This window comes from Idiotropiscis lumnitzeri, chromosome 12 (assembly GCF_059441095.1).
Source record: "Idiotropiscis lumnitzeri isolate Australia: NSW breed Sydney's pygmy pipehorse chromosome 12, RoL_Ilum_1.0, whole genome shotgun sequence".
In the NCBI taxonomy this organism is placed as follows: Eukaryota; Metazoa; Chordata; class Actinopteri; order Syngnathiformes; family Syngnathidae; genus Idiotropiscis; species Idiotropiscis lumnitzeri.
The window spans coordinates 6,152,258-6,170,949 of NC_142402.1; the positions used below are offsets into that span (position 1 = coordinate 6,152,258).

Below are 18,692 nucleotides of genomic sequence, written 5' to 3' on the forward strand. Positions count from 1 at the left end.
CAGCTGAGCAACTGCAGTTGGGTGCCATCTAGTGGTAAAAAGACGGAATAGTCAGTTGTTGCATGGAGTACGTCCTCGCCTATGAAGTAAAAAAAAATGCTGTCTGATGTCAGATGTAAAGCTTTTACGTCACCTCGAGACAAAATGCGCTCCTACTAGTGTCAAATAATAGCAGTTATAGTAAGCAGTCGTCGCTGACTGACTGAAGCTCTGGAACAAGTGGTCAAGATGGACACCGCCGAGGAAGGTAGTTGTTTAAAATAAATAAACAAATGCCCAACCGCTGCGTTAAGTTAAATAAATGTGGAAATCAGTGATATAGCTGGTGTTTTGATCGGCCCTTAATACTAACAGTGTCACTCCTCCCTCCCCTTTCTTTTAATTGACCAAGCTTCAGAACAAAAACAAACATGACCAGTTAGCGTTAGCCAGCTAAATAGCATTAGCTTGGATCGACTTTTGGCTAACCCCACTTTTAGAATAACTCAAATCTTCAATTTCTGCCAATCATCATGTTATGGAACAAAACGCGCTGTAACATAGCATCGAAACATACTGTTCTTCCTATGCACTGTGCATATCCACTTCTGTCTTCTTGATAAATACGTTACGTCTAATAATAATAATTAAAAAAAAAAGTTTGATGACATGCCCACATGTCTTCGGCGTGGATAATGGATTTAGACATCAATATGAAATTATGTAATTAAAGTCAATCAAGACATTTACGTCGTTTCAAAAACCGGCACTAAAAATGTGCATTAGTTACGATTTGATACATTGCTTACTTTATACTTTACGCCAAGTACTATTTTAAGGTGACAGTTTCTAATCTTCTGCACTGAATATTTTGCTAATTTTTAATGAAAAATATAGCATGAACAGTGTCAATTTTTAATCATTTTACTTTTGACACTACCTTTATATTAAATCCCATTAGGCTGCGTTGGTCAGTCATTACACTGTGCAGGTCTAATGTTATTCCTGACGCTGCAAATTTTATTTATTCACTCTGTGTATTTTTAGCATAATGCACTTGTCTACTGCAGTTAATTGAACATCTTTTCCAGGAGCTGCATATTAGTGCTATTGTTTTATATACAGTATAAGTAACAAGATGGCAGGTTGTTATGGTAACATTAAATATGACTGAATGCACTGCTTTGTCATGTGTGTCCTGTACAAAGCAGATATATGTCGAGTGTGTCGGTCAGAGGGGACCCATGACAAACCACTCTATCATCCCTGTGTCTGCACCGGCAGCATCAAGTTTATCCATCAGGAATGGTATGCTTCAAATGTTTTCTCTCTCCTCATAAACCTTTAAATGTGAGGTCAAAGAAAGCTTGCTAGATCCGTAAATGTATTTGTCTTAGTCGCCTCAAGTCTTATTGCTGATGAAGTTTGAAGCGTTATATAATGTGTTTGAATTCAATGTTATTGATTAAACAAGATTTAATTGTGTAGCCCTGGTATAAAGCATCAAATCACCAAGTCATTTATTTTATTCTTTGACAAAACAACTGTCATCTTTCATTTATAAATAATCATAGGTTTTATTTAGTTTTTTTTTACAATGACATGGTGGAAAATTGTTCTTTACATAAATGTGCAATCAATGGAGTGTGACCAATTTAACATTTGTTTTTTTCTCCTAGCTTGCTGCAGTGGCTTAAACACAGCAGGAAGGAATACTGTGAATTATGCAAACACAGATTTGCATTTACCCCTAGTAAGTCCTATTGTCATTTTATTTATCACACTCTTTAGCCAGTTTAGTTATTTCATAAACGTGCACCGTTTTCTTTGTGGTCGCGCTTTATTTGATGCATAAACAGGTGCTCTATCTCACCTGCCTTCTTTTTCCAAAATGTCCTTTTTCCTTCAGTCTACTCTCCAGACATGCCTCCCCGCCTACCTGTTCAAGACATATTTTCGGGGTTGGTCACCAGTGTTGGAACCGCCATCAGATACTGGTTTCACTACACTCTTGTGGCCTTCGCCTGGCTTGGCGTTGTGCCTCTCACAGCATGTAAGTCGTAGCAGTGTACTTATTTCTATTGTGACATTTTTATTGTGTAAGATTGTGATAACTATTCCAGAGAGCCCTTCTTTCAAAATACCATCTGCACAGCTTTTATTTAGTCATTTAATTAAGTTACTTATGACACTTGTGACTTTAAATCGTTTTTGGGAACAATTAGGTTTTGGCTTATTTTGCTTTTATTTTCCCCAAACCTCTATTAAATGTATGTGAAGTGTTATAATTGAGCATTTTAACTGATATTCAACTCTAAAGTAAATTAAAAAATAAATAAATAAACAGTGTAAAACTGCTCACCTTTGTGATGGTATCAAAATGGGAGTAACGGAGAAGAAAATTGCAAGGCGATTGTAGCTTTCAAATAGTGGTTTTCAGTTATCGCAGGAATAAATGATTGTTAAATTCCGGGCCAGTGTCCCAGTGCCCAGCCACTGCCTGCCTCGAGGCTGGATAATAAAAACGCGACAAGGCCAAATTAACATGTGTCATATTGTTTAAAAAAAAAAAAAAACAGTAACACACTCTTCGTGAATCCTTCAGATTTGAGATGGACAAAGGTGACAAAAACATGGGCTATTGATCACGATCAGAGCAATAATGACCAATGGCATCTAGCGATTAGGTACCCTTATACAACTTATCTATTTGTTATTGCATTGTTTACCTTATACTGTTTCTGTGTACGTGAAGGTCAAAATACATTTGAGGAGCTCTCAACATTATGCCGCCCAGCTAACAAAGCTGCTTTACACACTTTTACTACAACTACAGTACATACTTGACCTGTACCTTTCAGTCAAATGATGATAAAATTATTTTTCTTCAAATTACAATAGCCCAGATTATTCCTGTGTTGAAATAATGGTCAAACTACATGAAGATATAATCTGAAATTTGACTCCAAAAATATTCTAATATGGTATTTTATTTTATAAATATATTTTTAGTTTATTAATACTGTATAAAGTGTTAAATCATGAATAATAATTATTTCAACCATTAATTAACATGTGGGGAGGGAATGTAGTTTTACTTTGAAAATCAGCAGTCCAAAGCAGGGATGTCAAACTTATTTTATTTTTAAAGGGACATTATTACATAAATGTTATTAAGAGTGAAGACAATTTGAAATGTTGATATTTTATCAAGAAACATGAAGTCAAAAAACATGATTTGCCTTCGCAAGACACAAAATGATGTTGCAGGCCGAATCTGGCCCCCCAGCCTTGAATTTTACTCCTTTGCTCGAGAGAAAAATGTTTCATATTGAGTTTTATGTTGCTGATCTCTTAATTTTTGTTTTCCAACAGGTCGTATTTATAAATGTTTATTTACTGGCTCTGTGAGCACTCTTCTTACTCTGCCACTAGATATGCTCTCAACGTAAGTTTAGATTTCCTTATCAGTACTTGTTTTTGGCTTTCACTATTTTTAAAAAAGCATGACTATCTTTCACATCTTTTGTCTTGCATGCTGCATGTGATTTTCATTTTCCATCTTACTGTAATGCAGTTTCCTTCCTTCCGCAGACAGAACCTGCTTGCGGATTGCCTGCAGGGCTGTTTTGTGGTCACTTGCACACTGTGTGCCTTTATTAGCCTGGTGTGGCTTCGAGAGCAAATTGTCCATGGTGGCGCTCCTCAGTGGTTGGACCAGAATCCACCACCTTTGGTTCCTGATCCCCCAAATGACCCGGTACCAGCTAATGAGGTATGTATTATTAAGGTATTTTTATATATTTTTAATAGTGCTGTCTAGTGATTATTTTTTTAACTAATTAATCACAAAAAAATCCGTGATTAATTGTGATTAATCAAATTTTTCAACAGCTATTTTTTGCGAAGCTTATAACAGATATTTGCTTGAATAATATCTTGAAATTGATGCAAAATCACCAAATATAAAGTATATTTAATTCAAAGACTGTTCTAATAGCTTTCTTGGGTTCTTGAATCCGATCTAAATGGAGACATCTTTGCAGACATTTATTTTCGAAACATTTCTCAAAACTGCCCACAAGCGCCACACTCCAGCTGTGTTGATTTGCAAGGCCCAGTGGTAATTTAAACACAGTGTTTTGTTCTGAGACGTGCTAAAGACAGCTAATATGGCACAATATTTGCAAAGTGTGCAAATTATTTTTTTAGTAAATCAAACTGTTAAAATGTTTTGGATTAATCACCTGATTTAATGCTTTAATTTTGACAGCCCTATTTTTTAATGTTTGTGTCATAGTGCAGGGATAACAAAATCCCCAAATTCTCCATCTCAAAAAGTTAGAAAATTATATAATAAGTTATGAGATGAACCCATACTTAATTTATCTGGATGGACATTGCAAAATATACATGATATGAAGTTTCATGTTAATGATACAATAGTGTACAGCAGAGGTATTCAATTAAAAGTCACAAAGGTCCATGACTAAAATTTCTTCCAATTAAAATGTCCGAACCAAAGTCCCACTTCCCTTAATGTCTAGCCTATGGTTACATTTTTAGTTTCAATATTTAGTCATTTTCAACAGAGCGCACTTATATACTAAATATTTAGCAATGTTCACATTAAACACCTTTGCCAGTCAAACAAATATAAGGCGTGTATTTCACATTCAAGAAAGTTTGCCACTTCCAGAAAAAAAACAGTCAAATATCTCCTGCAGAAATATATCAAGTGCTAAGCATTGAGTTAACATCTTTTACCTTTTTTTTTTAAATCAAAGAGTTATCATCCGAAAAAAAACGGAAAGCCTAATTATCCGAGTAAACCAGGTCAACATGTTCAGTACACAATCAATAAAAATGGCTGTCCTCATGAAAAACTAATTCAAAATGAGCCTTGACATCACCTTTTCTTTTGAATATTTTTTTAACTTCTCTTAATGAGAAAAATGAGTTTGTGACTGCCCTGCCAGTGACTTAAATCTGGGTTGGAACGGAGTCAGGACCATTGGGATTTGGTAGATTATTTCACACATCTGGGCTTTGTGTTTTCCTTTAAATAATGTTTGTGCAACCACATTTAAGCACTCCTTCACAACTTCCCCATCACTCGTTTTTTATGTTTCCCCAAAATCCATGATACTTTTAGTGAACATTCGTTTGCATGCCGCTGGGATGTAAACGGAAATGTAAAAATCTCTTATACTGCACTCAAAGTTCGATGTTTTTGCGTGCGCTCACCTCAAACTTCAGCGGATAACTTTGCAAAAAAGGGCGGTGCTTTGTTTCATAGTGGCGCTTCGCAATGTTGCGACGGTTTCGGAGCATATGATGCACACTGGTTTTGAATTGGCTGCAGCCAGAACGAAACTAAATTTCTCCGTCCATTCATTTAAAACAACACGCATCGACCTCGCTAACTTTTTATCGAGGCATACTGTCAGCAGCACTCTCTTCCGGTCTGCTGCGCAATTGGCAGTGGATCGTAAACAAAAGATTTGATTGGCAAAAATCAGTGACGCCTTTTCCGTATTTACTAGAATTGCAGCGCCAACGTTTGCGAATGCGCCCTGAAAGAAATTCATCGTAGAGCGGTCATGGGTCCGGTCCGAACCATCGCGCGGTCCGGATCAGCGCCATTTGGTGATGCCTGGTGTACAGTATGTTGATACACTTCAAATGGCTTGATTTTAATTTTCTCTCCAGTAGACTTGATTATTGCAATGGTCTTCGGACTGCATTCCCAAAAAAGAACATCAAAGAGTTGTAGCTGATACTCGGCTTCAGACCATAACAAAGGGATCAGAACATATTCTGTTTGGAAATGCTTTTAGGTGTCGTTTACTTGTGCTTGAAATTGGCTATATAAATATATTTGCCTTGCCTTTCCTTCATTGGAGCATCCTGATGGAATTGCTGCCGCTGTCAACATCCAGGCAGCCATGAACGCTGCAGCTGGCCAGAACGCCGCCAATCCACATGGGCCAATACCTGCTAACCCGCTCGAGGATGTAGATGCACTTGACAACGATGATGATGACGACGACGACGATGATGATGACGAAGAAGAGGATGAAGATGTGGAGGAAGTTGAAGAAGATGAGGAAGCCAGAGGAGAAGATGCTGCCAATGCTAATAATGGAGGTCAAGGTTATTTACAAAAGAAATAGAATTATGACTTCAAGGGCTCTATTTTCGTGACAAGCACACAGCTAGCACAGTGTGCGGTGTAAATATGTGCAGTGGCATGTTAGGTAATTTTGCGGATGCAGAATTGCAGACAATCCAGCATATATAAGTAAAAGGTGATTTGCACCGTTCTGGTTGTGAACACAGCTGACTCCATTTGTCGAAAATTAAAGCGCCTGCTCACATTCCCTTTAAATGCGGCGCATTCACATTCACATGCACATAGAGACATCGCTGTGCAGAACAGGATGCAGCGATATGTGCTTCACTGGAGTATTGTCACTGTGCTCGGCTGTCGTGGCAAATAGATAACGTCCCGGTGATAACCGCAGGCATCTTAAATTTGTCCACGTACCTCATTTCTTCTATTTGTGTGAGCCTCCCCCCCAAGCTGCGTGCTGGCCAGTGGGAGGATTTAAAAACTCTAATAATGATGATAATGATAATGAGTTTAATGAGTGTATTTCTATAATGATTCAGGTTGCATGCCTGCTGTTGCCTTCTTGTTTATGAATGAAATACGATGACATCCAAGCACAAGTCCGCTTGGTTCAAAATCTGTCTGCCTGTGCCCCGATCAGTTTCACCCAAGTCACATCAGATCAGATTAGACCACTACTAATTTAGATCTGCTCTATGCAGGCATAACTATAGATCAACTTTCTGCCACCCGGGCTGGTCTTCCTTGCAATGCAGGAACACCCAGAATTATGCAAAGTGGTCTGCCAAATTGGCATACAGGCACAGCACGAAAACCACAATATACCAGCATTTCAGCATGTGCGTTTTACGTAAATAAAGCCCATAATGTCATTGTAAGTTTTAGCGCTGAGCTCTGTCATAGTATAAGACACCCTATCACCAGGTCTATCTCAGTGCTTCTCAAATAATGGCTGAGGCCCCCCAGGGGGGGGTGTGGGGTAACTCTGGGGAAGATGCTTTTTTCCGTGTCCTACGGTGAAGTGTAATTGCACATCCACTCCAATAGTTGGCAGTTGGCGCTCTCATTGCCCATTTTGCACAGCAAGTATTAGCTCTACAGTGTAGGTTTATTATTTAAAGTTTGGCGGAGAGTGGGTGGTTGTGGAGGGGCGCGAATTGTTTTCTTCTTGTAAGTGGGGAGCTTAACAGAAAATAATTGAGAAACGCTGGTCTTACTGGAGATTTCAAGGTGAGACTTTTCATGACAACCCAAAATATGCAAGCCAGAAAAATGCCGTATGTAATTGAAGAAGCCTGCCTTGTTGACAATAACATTTTTTCACAGCAACTGATATAAACTTCAGTACAAACCGTTACCTTTTATTTATTCCCTCCATTTAATTTTATTCAAACATAGTATGTCAAGCTTTTGTTGATTCGGCTTTTGACCTGTTAGTATTCTCATTCGACTATTTTCATTATTGTAATTCCCTTCTCATCTGCAGATGACTTAAACTGGAACGCTCTGGAGTGGGACCGTGCTGCAGAGGAGCTGACATGGGAAAGGGTGCGGCTCTTATTTTCATATTTTTGGGGCTTCTGAGTGCTGTCGTATTATTTGCATGTGGTGCCAGAGAAATCAAGTGACTGCCCATCTACATCTACCACGAACTCCAGGATCTTTGAAGAATAACATGATTGATTGGCAATGATTGATTGCCACATTCTCTCAGAAAGCTGTTTGTGTGACCATATCTTCTGGTCACTGTGGTTGGATTACAATCTGTACTGGTGACCGACCAATTGCAGTACAGTATTTTTATTAAGTAGGGCTGGAGTGTTATTAGGGTTTGGACTATTGTTGTTGTTGTTGTTATTATTATTATCATTATTATTATTCATCTGTTGTTTCTCTTTAGATGCTTGGCCTGGATGGTTCCCTTGTATTCTTGGTAAGACTGCACAGTTCGGGTCACACAAATATTGGCAGTTAAATGAACATGTTTAGAATATACGCTTGTGTAGAGTATGGAAATATGGTATAGCGCACTCATATGTTAGTGGTTAGTGATCACAAAGTTCCTGAAGGACATGAAGAGAATTAGTCACATAATGTATCAAAGGTGTTTCTTTTAGTTTTGACAGTTTTAGGCAACCCTCCCCCCATTAGAACTATTTTAATATTTAGTAAAGGCAGTTTTATACCAGGTTTATGCATGTTACATTGGTGGTACAGTTAGAAATTCGAACAAACCATCATAATGAGAGAGCTAGTGGGCGCCTATACACAGCCATAGTTTTAGGCTGCTTAAGAAATGACTAATTGCCACTAATGTTGCTATAGGGCTTAAATGATTCTTATCGTAATTGCGTCCTCAGCAAAATGATCATTTTATTTAAGTGTCCCTTGTTGGCTTTCTGTACTCAAGGAACATGTCTTCTGGGTCGTGTCTCTCAACACTCTCTTCATACTGGTCTTTGGTAAGTCAGCTGCAATGTTGATTTTAGTTTAATGTTGTTTAATGGATCACCCTCTCAATTGACATGTCTGAATATTGGCAGGCTGGCCATGACTAGTACAACTTTAAATGTGCATCTAATCACCCAAGTTATTTTTCCAGTAGTTTATTTGGGTAGAAAATAGGTACCGTAAATAAATAGATGGATGGATAGTTGGAGGGAGAGAAACTTCATTACTCCTGTGAGAGAGATTAAGCGGGCCAACACCAGTTGTGGTTCACTTGAGGATTCTTGTATAAAACTTTACTGGCTTGTAATGCTGTCAACCCAGCTGTATTCTTGTAGAACTATGCTATGAATTACAGTAATGGGAAGGGCTTAAGTTGTTTTGTTCTTTTATTTGTTTGCAGAATTCATAAATGCCTGTTTTCCCAATTGTTAATGTCAGAGATTTTGTTCAACTTGCCCAGCCGTCCCACGCACCACACACACACCCAAATGAGTGGTTGGATAATCAATAGTGACATTGTAGAGCGTTTTTTCCCCCTCTTTTTGTGATCAAAATTAAAATGTTAACACGTCACTGCACACTCCAGGTTTTAGTTGTAATATGAACAAAAACAAAGAAACGCACAAAACAGTGCTTTATTTTCCTCATGTTTCACTTTGCAATAAGTCCTAACATAGATTTTCTATATTCGTAGGATTTTGTCCTTATCACATTGGCCATTTCTCAGTGGTAGGACTCGGCTTTGAGGAACATGTAAGTGCACAACCTTCAGCCGTTTCCTTAAATAGTTTGCTCATAATGGTGTTACTATCTTGCATTTTTCATTTTCAGTATTTCATTTATTTGCAAATATTTATGTTTCTTTTTTTTCTGTTGGCAGATTCAAGCTTCACACTTTGAAGGTCTCATCACCACTGTTGTGGGCTATATACTCCTAGCCGGCGCTCTCATCATCTGCCACGTATCTTTTACTGCAGTCCCCTCACTTTAATACGTTCGATCTTACTTAAGTTTTTTTTTTTTTAATTATCTTCATTATGATTATAATATTGAATATAGATAAGTCTCTACTTCTTCCTACTCCCCTTGCATATATTAACTGTTTTGACCCAAGATACAAATGAAAGTCCTTAACTCTGCCCTTTATAGGCACTGGCTTCGTTAGTGAAATTCCAACGCTCCAAGCGTCTCCTGGGTCTCTGCTACATTGTTGTCAAGGTAAACTGCGGATGCTTTTAAATGCAGACTATTCTCCAGTACGTGGAGATTATTACTTAACGTTGTTACCCACCTAAGCTCCATTTCCTAGGTATCTTTGCTGGTTGTAATGGAGATAGGCTTGTTCCCGCTGATTTGTGGCTGGTGGCTAGACCTTTGTTCACTGGTAAGACAAAGAAAATACATTTACAGTATACTGACAATCCAGTGAGGTGCAAGTCCTCAATTTTAGAGATTCTTTCTAATTGAGATCTGCTGCATTTAGATGTTAACTCATCTCACACTACAGCTGTAGATGCACACTGTCCTTCCCTGGTTAAGATGTGTTCTATATGATTTAATGAATTAAATTTTTGTTATAATAATATTCAACCAAAATTTTAATGACGGATGTGATGTGAAGTTGTTGACTGTGGTCTTCCTTTCACCCACCAGTTGCTATTGAGTGTTAATGCCAGATTGCTTGCCTATACTGTGGATGTAAATCTAAAAAAAAAAGCCTTCCCAAACTAATGTAGACAGATGACAATCTTTTTTTTTTTTTTTTTCTTTTTTTTTTAAAAGACAGCCGAAGCAAGGCTGAAATGGGTTTTTGTAATCTGGAGATGTGAAGAAGCAATTGAGAGGCAAAATAAGCATTTAAGTTGCATTTAATTTGAGCGAAGGGATAAAGTTCAATAAATACAGCCGTCTCTACAGTGCGACCCCAGTCTGAGCTCGTCATAGATTTGCCTCGTGTGACTACAAGAGTCTAGGAAGGTTCCGGTGCAATGTGCTCTCAGCATGCAACACTAAGGAGTGTAAATGGCATTTAAAATGCATGTTTTGTGTCAGTTATATTTCTTCAATCTTTATTTAATTGTTTATTTATGAGTGTGCTCCAGTTTGCTGTTGCGTAATCAATTTAGTTGATGAGACACCGTCATCTACGATGACGTGTTGACAAATGACTTGCATATACCTCATCAATGTATAAATGTACGTTAATGTAAGCATTTTCTGTCGCTTACAATAATAAAAATGCCAAGAAAATGCCTTATTGAATTGGGGAGACGGCCAGGCCAAGACGGCTTTGAACGCAGCTACGTCAAGATCTGCTTCATGCTGGCAAGTATGCCTGCGTGAAGTAGCTGTCATGGCGTCTCAACAATAGGTCTCATGAGCCCTTTAAGCTTGTCTAAATACAACCGGTGTAACAAAAAACATGTTTGAATGCAGTTTTTCTTGATGAACCACATTTGAATTTTTTTTTTCAAATCAGTGCAGGTATTTTTTTTTCATCAGGGTTTACTCACGGTCGCAAACAGCTGCTACATGTGCACACATGCTAAAACCTATGGCGCTTTTGAAAATTTCTATGTTGCTGCAAAAATCCCAACAAAATTTCAACCTTAGCCCACACACTGTTGTATAATCAGATTGCACAGCACATACAGTTAATAAAAAAATAAATAAAAAAAAAAGGTTCTCGCTCATTGCAGGAGATGTTTGATGCAACTTTCAAAGACAGGGAGCAGAGTTTTGACGCCGCCCCGGGTACAACTATGTTCCTCCACTGGCTGGTTGGCATGGTCTATGTCTTCTACTTTGCTTCTTTCATCCTATTGCTGCGGGAAGTAAGTGAAGAATTTGTATTTCTCACAATGATCTCTAATTGCATCACCATCCTAATATGGTTCCTTGTTCCTGTTTGGAGGTTCTCCGACCTGGTGTGCTTTGGTTCTTGAGGAACCTGAATGATCCAGACTTTAACCCTGTTCAAGAAATGATCCACCTTCCTATTTACAGACACCTTAGAAGATTTTTACTCTCAGTGGTCAGTCATGTCTCTGTCGCTCGCAATCTTCAGAAATGTCTGTAAGCGTTTGTATTGACATATTAAGTTGAACTTTTAAAGTTAACCTGAATGCACTTCAGAAATAAAATGCTGTATGCTCAAACCACCAATACATTGAAATGCATTAAAAAGTGTCATGAAGAGAATAACTTTTTTTTTTTTTTTTTTTTTAGGTGGTGTTTGGTTCCATCGTTCTACTGATGCTTTGGCTTCCTATCCGGGTTATTACATTTTTCTTCCCCACCTTCCTCCCATACAATGTCATGCTTTACAGGTACACAGAACTAACTTGACTGAATTGTTGAAATCCAAAACATCTGTTTTCAAAATGGTATTTTTAGAATGTGAATTGAGTGGTGTGCTTGCCTTCTTTCTGCAGTGACGCTCCTGTCAGTGAGCTGTCATTGGAGTTGCTGTTGCTCCAGGTTGTCCTTCCTGCATTGTTGGAGCAGGGTCACACTCGCCAGTGGCTCAAAGGACTTGTCCACGCCTGGACATTCACTGTTGGCTATGTTCTGTAGGTTGCAGCCTCTCATACCCGCATCAAAAAAGCAAAACTAACAACAATACTCTGAGCCCTCAATTTATGATGGAAGTTGTTTCACAGCAGAATGTGCCACTGGCCAATACTAATGTAGTTGTGAAGTCATAATTACAGAAAATATTTGTCGGAAAAACACTTCTAGGCCAGAAATACAAAATGATCAAGTGAAAAAGAACTGAGTGTGCCTTTTACAAATATTTTTCTAACCTTGAAATATTGTATGTTGATGCCGAGGACACACGGTACTGAAGTTGGTGGACCATTCACATCAAAATGTCTCCATCTTAAATAAGGTGTGGTGGTTTGCCGGTACTTGATCATACACATTGTACAGGGACCTCCACTCCTATTTGCTGGGGGATCAGGAAGACAATGACAACCAACCTAACATCCCTCCTGGTGGCGATAACAACCAAATGCCCGGCCTCGCTGAGGGGCTTCATGCTGCACATCAGGCCATCTTGCAACAGGGCGGCCCAGTGAGTTTCCGGCCTTATCAGCAGCCACACAACTTCACCATTAAGGTAACAGACCACCATCAAGTTCACGTTCTTGAATAATTCGGATTAAGTGGATCTTCTATATGAACTTCTGCGGTTTCTGCTTGTCAGATAATCCTGCTGGTTGTTTTCATGTGTGTCACGCTACTGCTGGCTAGTCTGTTCTGCCTCACACTACCTGGTAAGTTAGTAAAGCAGATGTTTGTTTGGAGGAGTTAGTAGTTAATGAATTTCTTATCGACCTTTTTTGCCAAGTGTGGGTGGGTCGCTGGCTGATGTCGCTCTGGATGGGGAGCGCCATGGTTCACGAGCTGTACACAGCAGCCAGTGGCCTGTATGTTTGCTGGCTGTCCATTCGAGTTGCCACCGTGTTGCTATCCTGGATGCCGCAAGGATGGCCCGCCATCATGCTTAAAGCCCGTGAGTGGACCCTCACGGTAAGTTCTGGCCAAGGTTTAGCTCTTTTGGATTTTTCTATGTATCCCTTGGATATATGTCAATATGTTCAGGTCATTGTGTTCATAACAACAGATTGTGAAGACCTTGGTAGTCGCAACGCTCTTAGCCGGAGTGATTCCTCTGCTTTTGGGTCTCCTGTTTGAGCAGGTCATTGTGGCTCCGCTCAGAGTCCCACTAGACCAAACCCCTCTCTTCTACCCTTGGCAGGTAAAGTCCAATAAAGTTGTGTACACAAAATCAGTGGCTGGCAAGAAACTTAAGTATTTGCATGATGACTTGAGGCGTACTTCAGAAAGATTTGCAGAATGCCGGCTAAGCAGCAGGCATCCTTCATTGTGTGCCCGCTGTTGAGTTGTTGTTTTTGTTTCTGTTGCAGGATTGGGCCCTCGGGGTTCTCCATTCTAAAATCATTGCTGCTGTCACACTAATGGGCCCTCAGTGGTGGCTCAAGACCGTAATCGAGCAGGTCAGCCACAGTTAACTTTGCCTGACGACATAATGATGATTTCTTTAATTTTTTTTTTAACACTCATCCTTTCAAATTCAACTGTTCAAGTATCACTAAATGAGTGAATTTTGTAGACTACATTATGCTGTTGAAAGACTTCCGGTATACGGTCAAAATTCACACTTACAAGAGGGTAAAATAATCAGAGTAAATATTACGCAGAAAAAATGTGGAGCAATATTTACTTGAAAAAAAAAAACAAAACACTTTTTTCTCCCAGAAAGACTCAAGTTAATTTTACATGAATACGTTTTTGAGTAAACTCTACCTGCATATTATTAGTTTATTTAAAAAAAAAAAAAAAAAAGGTCACTCAAAGTTTGAGCAACGTACTAACAATCTTCACATTTAGAAACGACCACTCCAACACATGAGCCATTCCAGTCCGACTCAGTAAGAATGAACAAACATTCATCAACATTAGTACACTGAACAAATATTTTGTTGAATTTACTCAATATTACTTAATCTAGTGGTTGCCTGAAACAATCATCTGGATCGAGTTAAATTTTTAGAAGACTTTACTTCTATGGGGAAAAAATATCTTCATCCAGATTGCTTTGTGCAACCATTTGACAAAATAAAATTTACTTAGAATAAATTTGCTCTGAATGTTTTACTCTCTTCCAAGTATAAATTAAGACTAGGCCCAAATAGTCTTTTTAGATTTATATGTACTCTACAAAGTTAACTTTTGTGGACGATTAATGTTAAGCATAATTTCACCGCAGTTTTGCATCTTAAATGTGCAGCTAAAAAAGCAAACTCGAATGCGCACACTGTTGTGTTGTAGGTGTATGCTAACGGTATCAGAAACATTGACCTTCACTTCATTGTGAGGAGACTTGCTGTCCCAGTTGTCTGCATCCTGCTGCTTGCTCTGTGTGTCCCCTATACGATCGCCAAAGGCATAACACCTCTGCTGGGTGAGTAATGCTCCCTACTATTCTCATTGTTTAGGGCAAAAGAAGTATGCATTCTCATTGATTTGTGGTATTCTCCTCATTCCTCACACTTCCCCCATGTTCTTTTCTCACCTCTTTTTGTCCCCATTTTGTCCTCCACTATGAACAGTTGTGCAGTCGGAGATTCAGACACTTGCGGAGAGGAGAATCTATCCATTCCTACTCATGGTGGTTTCATTGTTGGCAATTCTGTCCTTCCAAATACGCCAGTTCAAACATCTGTACGAGCACATCAAGAATGACAAGTTAGTAAATCAAACAAGATGCTTTATGATGGTGGGGTACATTGGAAACGCATGATAAGGTTGGGCCATTTGCTGATTGGAAAGGAGAAATAATCAAAGAATAATTTAAAAATGTAATGTAAATATAAATATAACTGCAATGTTTCCTGTTGGTTTTTATACTTCCCATTTGTTCAAAATTCAAAAATAATAAAATTGTAAATCCATTTGAATGTTGCAAGATAGCAGATTATTTTCTTTTATGTTTTAATTTGAAAGTTACAAGATGACCAAAAAATGTAATATATAAAAAATATTCACTCAAAAAACACCCCAAAAAATCACTCACATCATCTAATTTAAATACTGTTTTGCTTTGTCAAAGATGACACCAAGATGAGATTTAGATTTCGAGAATCTATCTTTCAATAGGTTAAATTGCTTGGAAAATTTTCACTTTACCACGTTGAACTTTTTTTCTTTTTAATGCATGTTTTGTACACACAAGGTATGCATGTTGCCAATCCCGCCCAAAAATTTTCAATTTTTGTGTCTGTAGCCCCCGGTGGAAAGAGTTTGGGCATCCGATACATGGCCAGATGTCATAAACGGGTGGTTCCTTAAATATGAATATGAATAATTGTTTTATTATTAGCAGTTATGTATTGAGCGAAAACAGAGGGAAAAAAGTAGCTTCCCAAAATTACTAAAAGAACATATTGACGATGTTTAAACACATTAACAGAAAACTTTTAAAAAGAACAAATTAGAGAAGGTTTCTAAACTAACTAAAACAAAAACAAAGATTTGATGACATTTAGAAGACCATTTTTAATCAAAGGCACTGAAAAAAAGCAATGTAAGCAAAATAAGACATTTACAAACATCTGCTTTACATTGGATAACAATTATCAACAGACCAAACCATCAAATGAATCACCATGCATTTATGGAAATAAAATGATTTAATCTCCAATGAAAATAGATGTTATATGCAGCCTAGTATGAAGAACATTGGACTGAAATGTACTAAACCTAATGTAGCTTTTAGTAGTAGTAACTAGTAACAATTCACATAATTCGATACCCAAGACGTAGCACCTGGTTTTAATTAGTTCATCTGAGTGAAGATTGACGGTAACAAAATTCCTGCCGTCCCCTCTCTTCAGGTACCTGGTTGGACAGCGGCTGGTCAACTATGAACGCAAGGCAGGAACGAATTCATCCACCACTTTGTAGACTTGACGGATCAATACCTCACTGCTACCACGACTACAAGCAAGTGTGGTAAAACTCGCCCAACTTGATGCAACCTTTCAAAATGATTTTGCCAAAGTAAAGTGAGATTTAGGTCTGTCTGTCTTATTGATTGGCTGCAAAACCTTGTCAGGCTCATTGAAGAGTTTGACAGCCAATTGTCTCTAACCTTTTTTGCTTTTTTTATGTACCGGAAGTCAACAGTGTTTCAGTTGATAGCTCCTAAATCCCCCTGCTTACTGCTTTGTATTTCTTTTTAATAAACAAAACGCTGCTTCCTTTTTTATGAAACTAGTCAGACTGTATGTCTTTGACAGTTCAACTATGTGGAAAAGAGCGAGAGAGAGAGAGAGAGCGACACTATTTTGTTCATCCTTCCTAATAGGGTTTTAATGAATTTATGAAAAGGGAAATCTATCGTGCAACTCATTCTTTTACATAATATTTACGCCTAATTGAAGTACATTTACAAAAGTACAATATGGACTGACTGCAACATGTACCTTTTGAATGTGAAACGTTAACAGACAAAAAGGTCATGTTTTAAAAGGGAAGCACACGAACTGTCAATATTTTTACATAGGGGCAAGATAACTTCAGCTAAACACTGGTGGTTATTTCTATCCTTCACTGATTCGTTTTCTTCATTTTGCTTCTTAAAAAAATGCTGCTTTGAAGTATATTCTGATGCCATATATGCTGCAACATGGCATTAAGTGCTCTTTTAATGTGCAAACGTTGAATAATGTATCAAAGAAAATGATCACAGCTCCCTTTGTGGAAGTGTCCATTTACTTTCGAATTTTTTTATTTTTTTATTTGTCCAACCATTTGTTTAATGATCAACAATTTCAACTAGTATTCTAAATGCAGTCTTTGCACATGCATGCAAACCAGTGTCCGGGTGGTCCTACAATGACAACAATGACTCGATTCTTGCCTACCAGTTTCACTCTAAAAATAAATCAATAAAAACCAGCTTTGACTTTGATTTTTTTTGCTTGTCAAGCTGAGCCACACTGCTGCTCTTTGTTGAACATGAATGTAGTATTTATGTATATATATGTTAGAAGCTTAATGTTAATCGAAGAATGTCATTACTAACTTCAGTTTAGATGTTTTGATTATTAATCACTATTAAATTTCAACAAAAAAAATTGTGTAGTTTTAGTTTAATTTTAACTAGTATTTTACAATTGTATTTTACTGTGGTTGTGTGACGTTCTTGAAGTGAAGTTCTGTTGTACTTTTAACCTCTGTATTTTATTTTTTTTTTATGTTTAGCTTTTGTTTTGAAATGCTGCTGATGTTCAGAAGTGCCCTTTTGGAATGGCCTTTACCTGAGCTACACTTTAATTGTTAGTCTTAAATTTTGATTGATTTAAACAAATTTCTTTTCTATGGGAAAATAAGGCAGAATGATAAAATGAAACAAAAATAAACTTGTTTAGTGTAGATTGCAGTTTGTTTGAGAGTCTTTCGGTGACTTTAAGAGCAAATAGATTAAAAAAAAAAAAAAAAAGACCCTGCTTTGCCAGAACAGGACAAGAGTAGGAGGGCCAGAGTGAATGACAGATTACAGGAAGAGCAGGTCAATGTGTAAAATCCCCCTTGACCCGGTAACGCGACATTGAGTTTTATGGAAAATGTTCAAATCGTAGTTATTTAAATGTCCTTTTTACAAGTGCACAATGAAGCCAAATAACACACATTTTCAAATTTTGCTTCTATGGTTCATTTATGGGCAAAATGTAATGTGTCTGTTTCACATTTGCAAGATTCAGGATTAAAATATCAAGTCTGGCCATCCTAGATGCAAATTGTGTATTTTTTCTCCCACATTCCCAAAACACGTGTGTTGATGCAAAGTTGTCTAAAGGTGTGAATATAAATTTGAATGTTTTTTTTGTGTGCCCCACAACAGGCTCTTAACTAATCAAGTGTGTGTCATTTCTCTCCCCCAAAATCGCCTGGGATGTGCGCCACCTTGCCAAATGTCACCCGAATGAGAACAAGAAAATATAGACAAACGATGGATATTTATCTGTGTCTCAGATTTCATCATCAGTTATCATTCAAAAAGACACAACTAACACTCTCAAATAATAAAATACAAATAGACAATTATTTAAAATGACTGCTGTCTTGTCTGCGGCAAAGCCTATTCCAGGCAACAGGATGTGCTATTTATGACAAATCCAATTACCTTTGCCCCTCTTCACACAGTCTTTCACACTGGTGAGACAAGAAGAGATTACAAAGAATATTAATTTATCATTTTCTCCAATTTAACACCCTAATCTCTGCGGAGAATAATGCTGTCATTTCTTTTCATCTGTTGTAAAATCATGTCCTAAATCAAAATATTTTTTTTTCAAACCATGATGAATTAAATCCTGGAAATAATACAACAAAGAAGAAACTGTCTTCAATGAAAAGTTGACTCCCAGTCATGAAGGCAAAAGTTAGCATTAATTTTCCTGGTCCCAACTTTTCATATGAAGTCACATGGTTGAAAAGTCCAATTTAAGGCCACCGTGTTCAATATGTCTGCTCTTTTTCAGGATTTCCAGGAAGTGGGGAGTACTACTGTTCTGTTAAATTAAGGGTTGAA

General features: G+C 37.8%; 1 protein-coding gene across 4 annotated transcripts; it reads left to right on the forward strand.

The window, feature by feature from the left end:
• Window positions 1-20: 20 nt before the first annotated feature.
• On the forward strand, window positions 21-17,885 carry LOC148325626 (E3 ubiquitin-protein ligase MARCHF6-like). Of its 4 annotated transcripts, none has more exons than XM_088311910.1 (26): window positions 21-247; window positions 1,188-1,287; window positions 1,659-1,732; window positions 1,889-2,032; window positions 3,355-3,427; window positions 3,574-3,754; window positions 5,886-6,135; window positions 7,602-7,663; window positions 8,016-8,048; window positions 8,526-8,577; window positions 9,261-9,319; window positions 9,447-9,527; window positions 9,716-9,784; window positions 9,876-9,950; window positions 11,266-11,400; window positions 11,481-11,600; window positions 11,795-11,895; window positions 12,001-12,138; window positions 12,500-12,689; window positions 12,777-12,846; window positions 12,921-13,102; window positions 13,197-13,331; window positions 13,501-13,590; window positions 14,426-14,558; window positions 14,707-14,842; window positions 15,991-17,885. In XM_088311910.1, the coding sequence occupies exons 1-26, from the start codon at window positions 229-231 to the stop codon at window positions 16,058-16,060; spliced, it is 2,772 nt and encodes a 923-aa protein (XP_088168036.1). In that variant the 5' UTR covers window positions 21-228; the 3' UTR covers window positions 16,061-17,885. The 4 variants fall into 4 exon arrangements, with proteins under 4 accessions (XP_088168036.1, XP_088168038.1, XP_088168039.1 ...); XM_088311912.1 differs by having other exon boundaries at window positions 5,886-6,129; XM_088311913.1 differs by having other exon boundaries at window positions 5,922-6,135.
• The last annotated feature ends 807 nt before the right edge of the window (window positions 17,886-18,692 follow it).

Excerpts from the sequence above, each read along its gene's own strand:
- LOC148325626 (XM_088311910.1), top strand. Across the intron at positions 8,578-9,260 it reads TCTCTTCATACTGGTCTTTG|GATTTTGTCCTTATCACATT; the intron begins GTAAGTCAGCTG and ends CTATATTCGTAG. Across the intron at positions 11,896-12,000 it reads TACAATGTCATGCTTTACAG|TGACGCTCCTGTCAGTGAGC; the intron begins GTACACAGAACT and ends TTCTTTCTGCAG.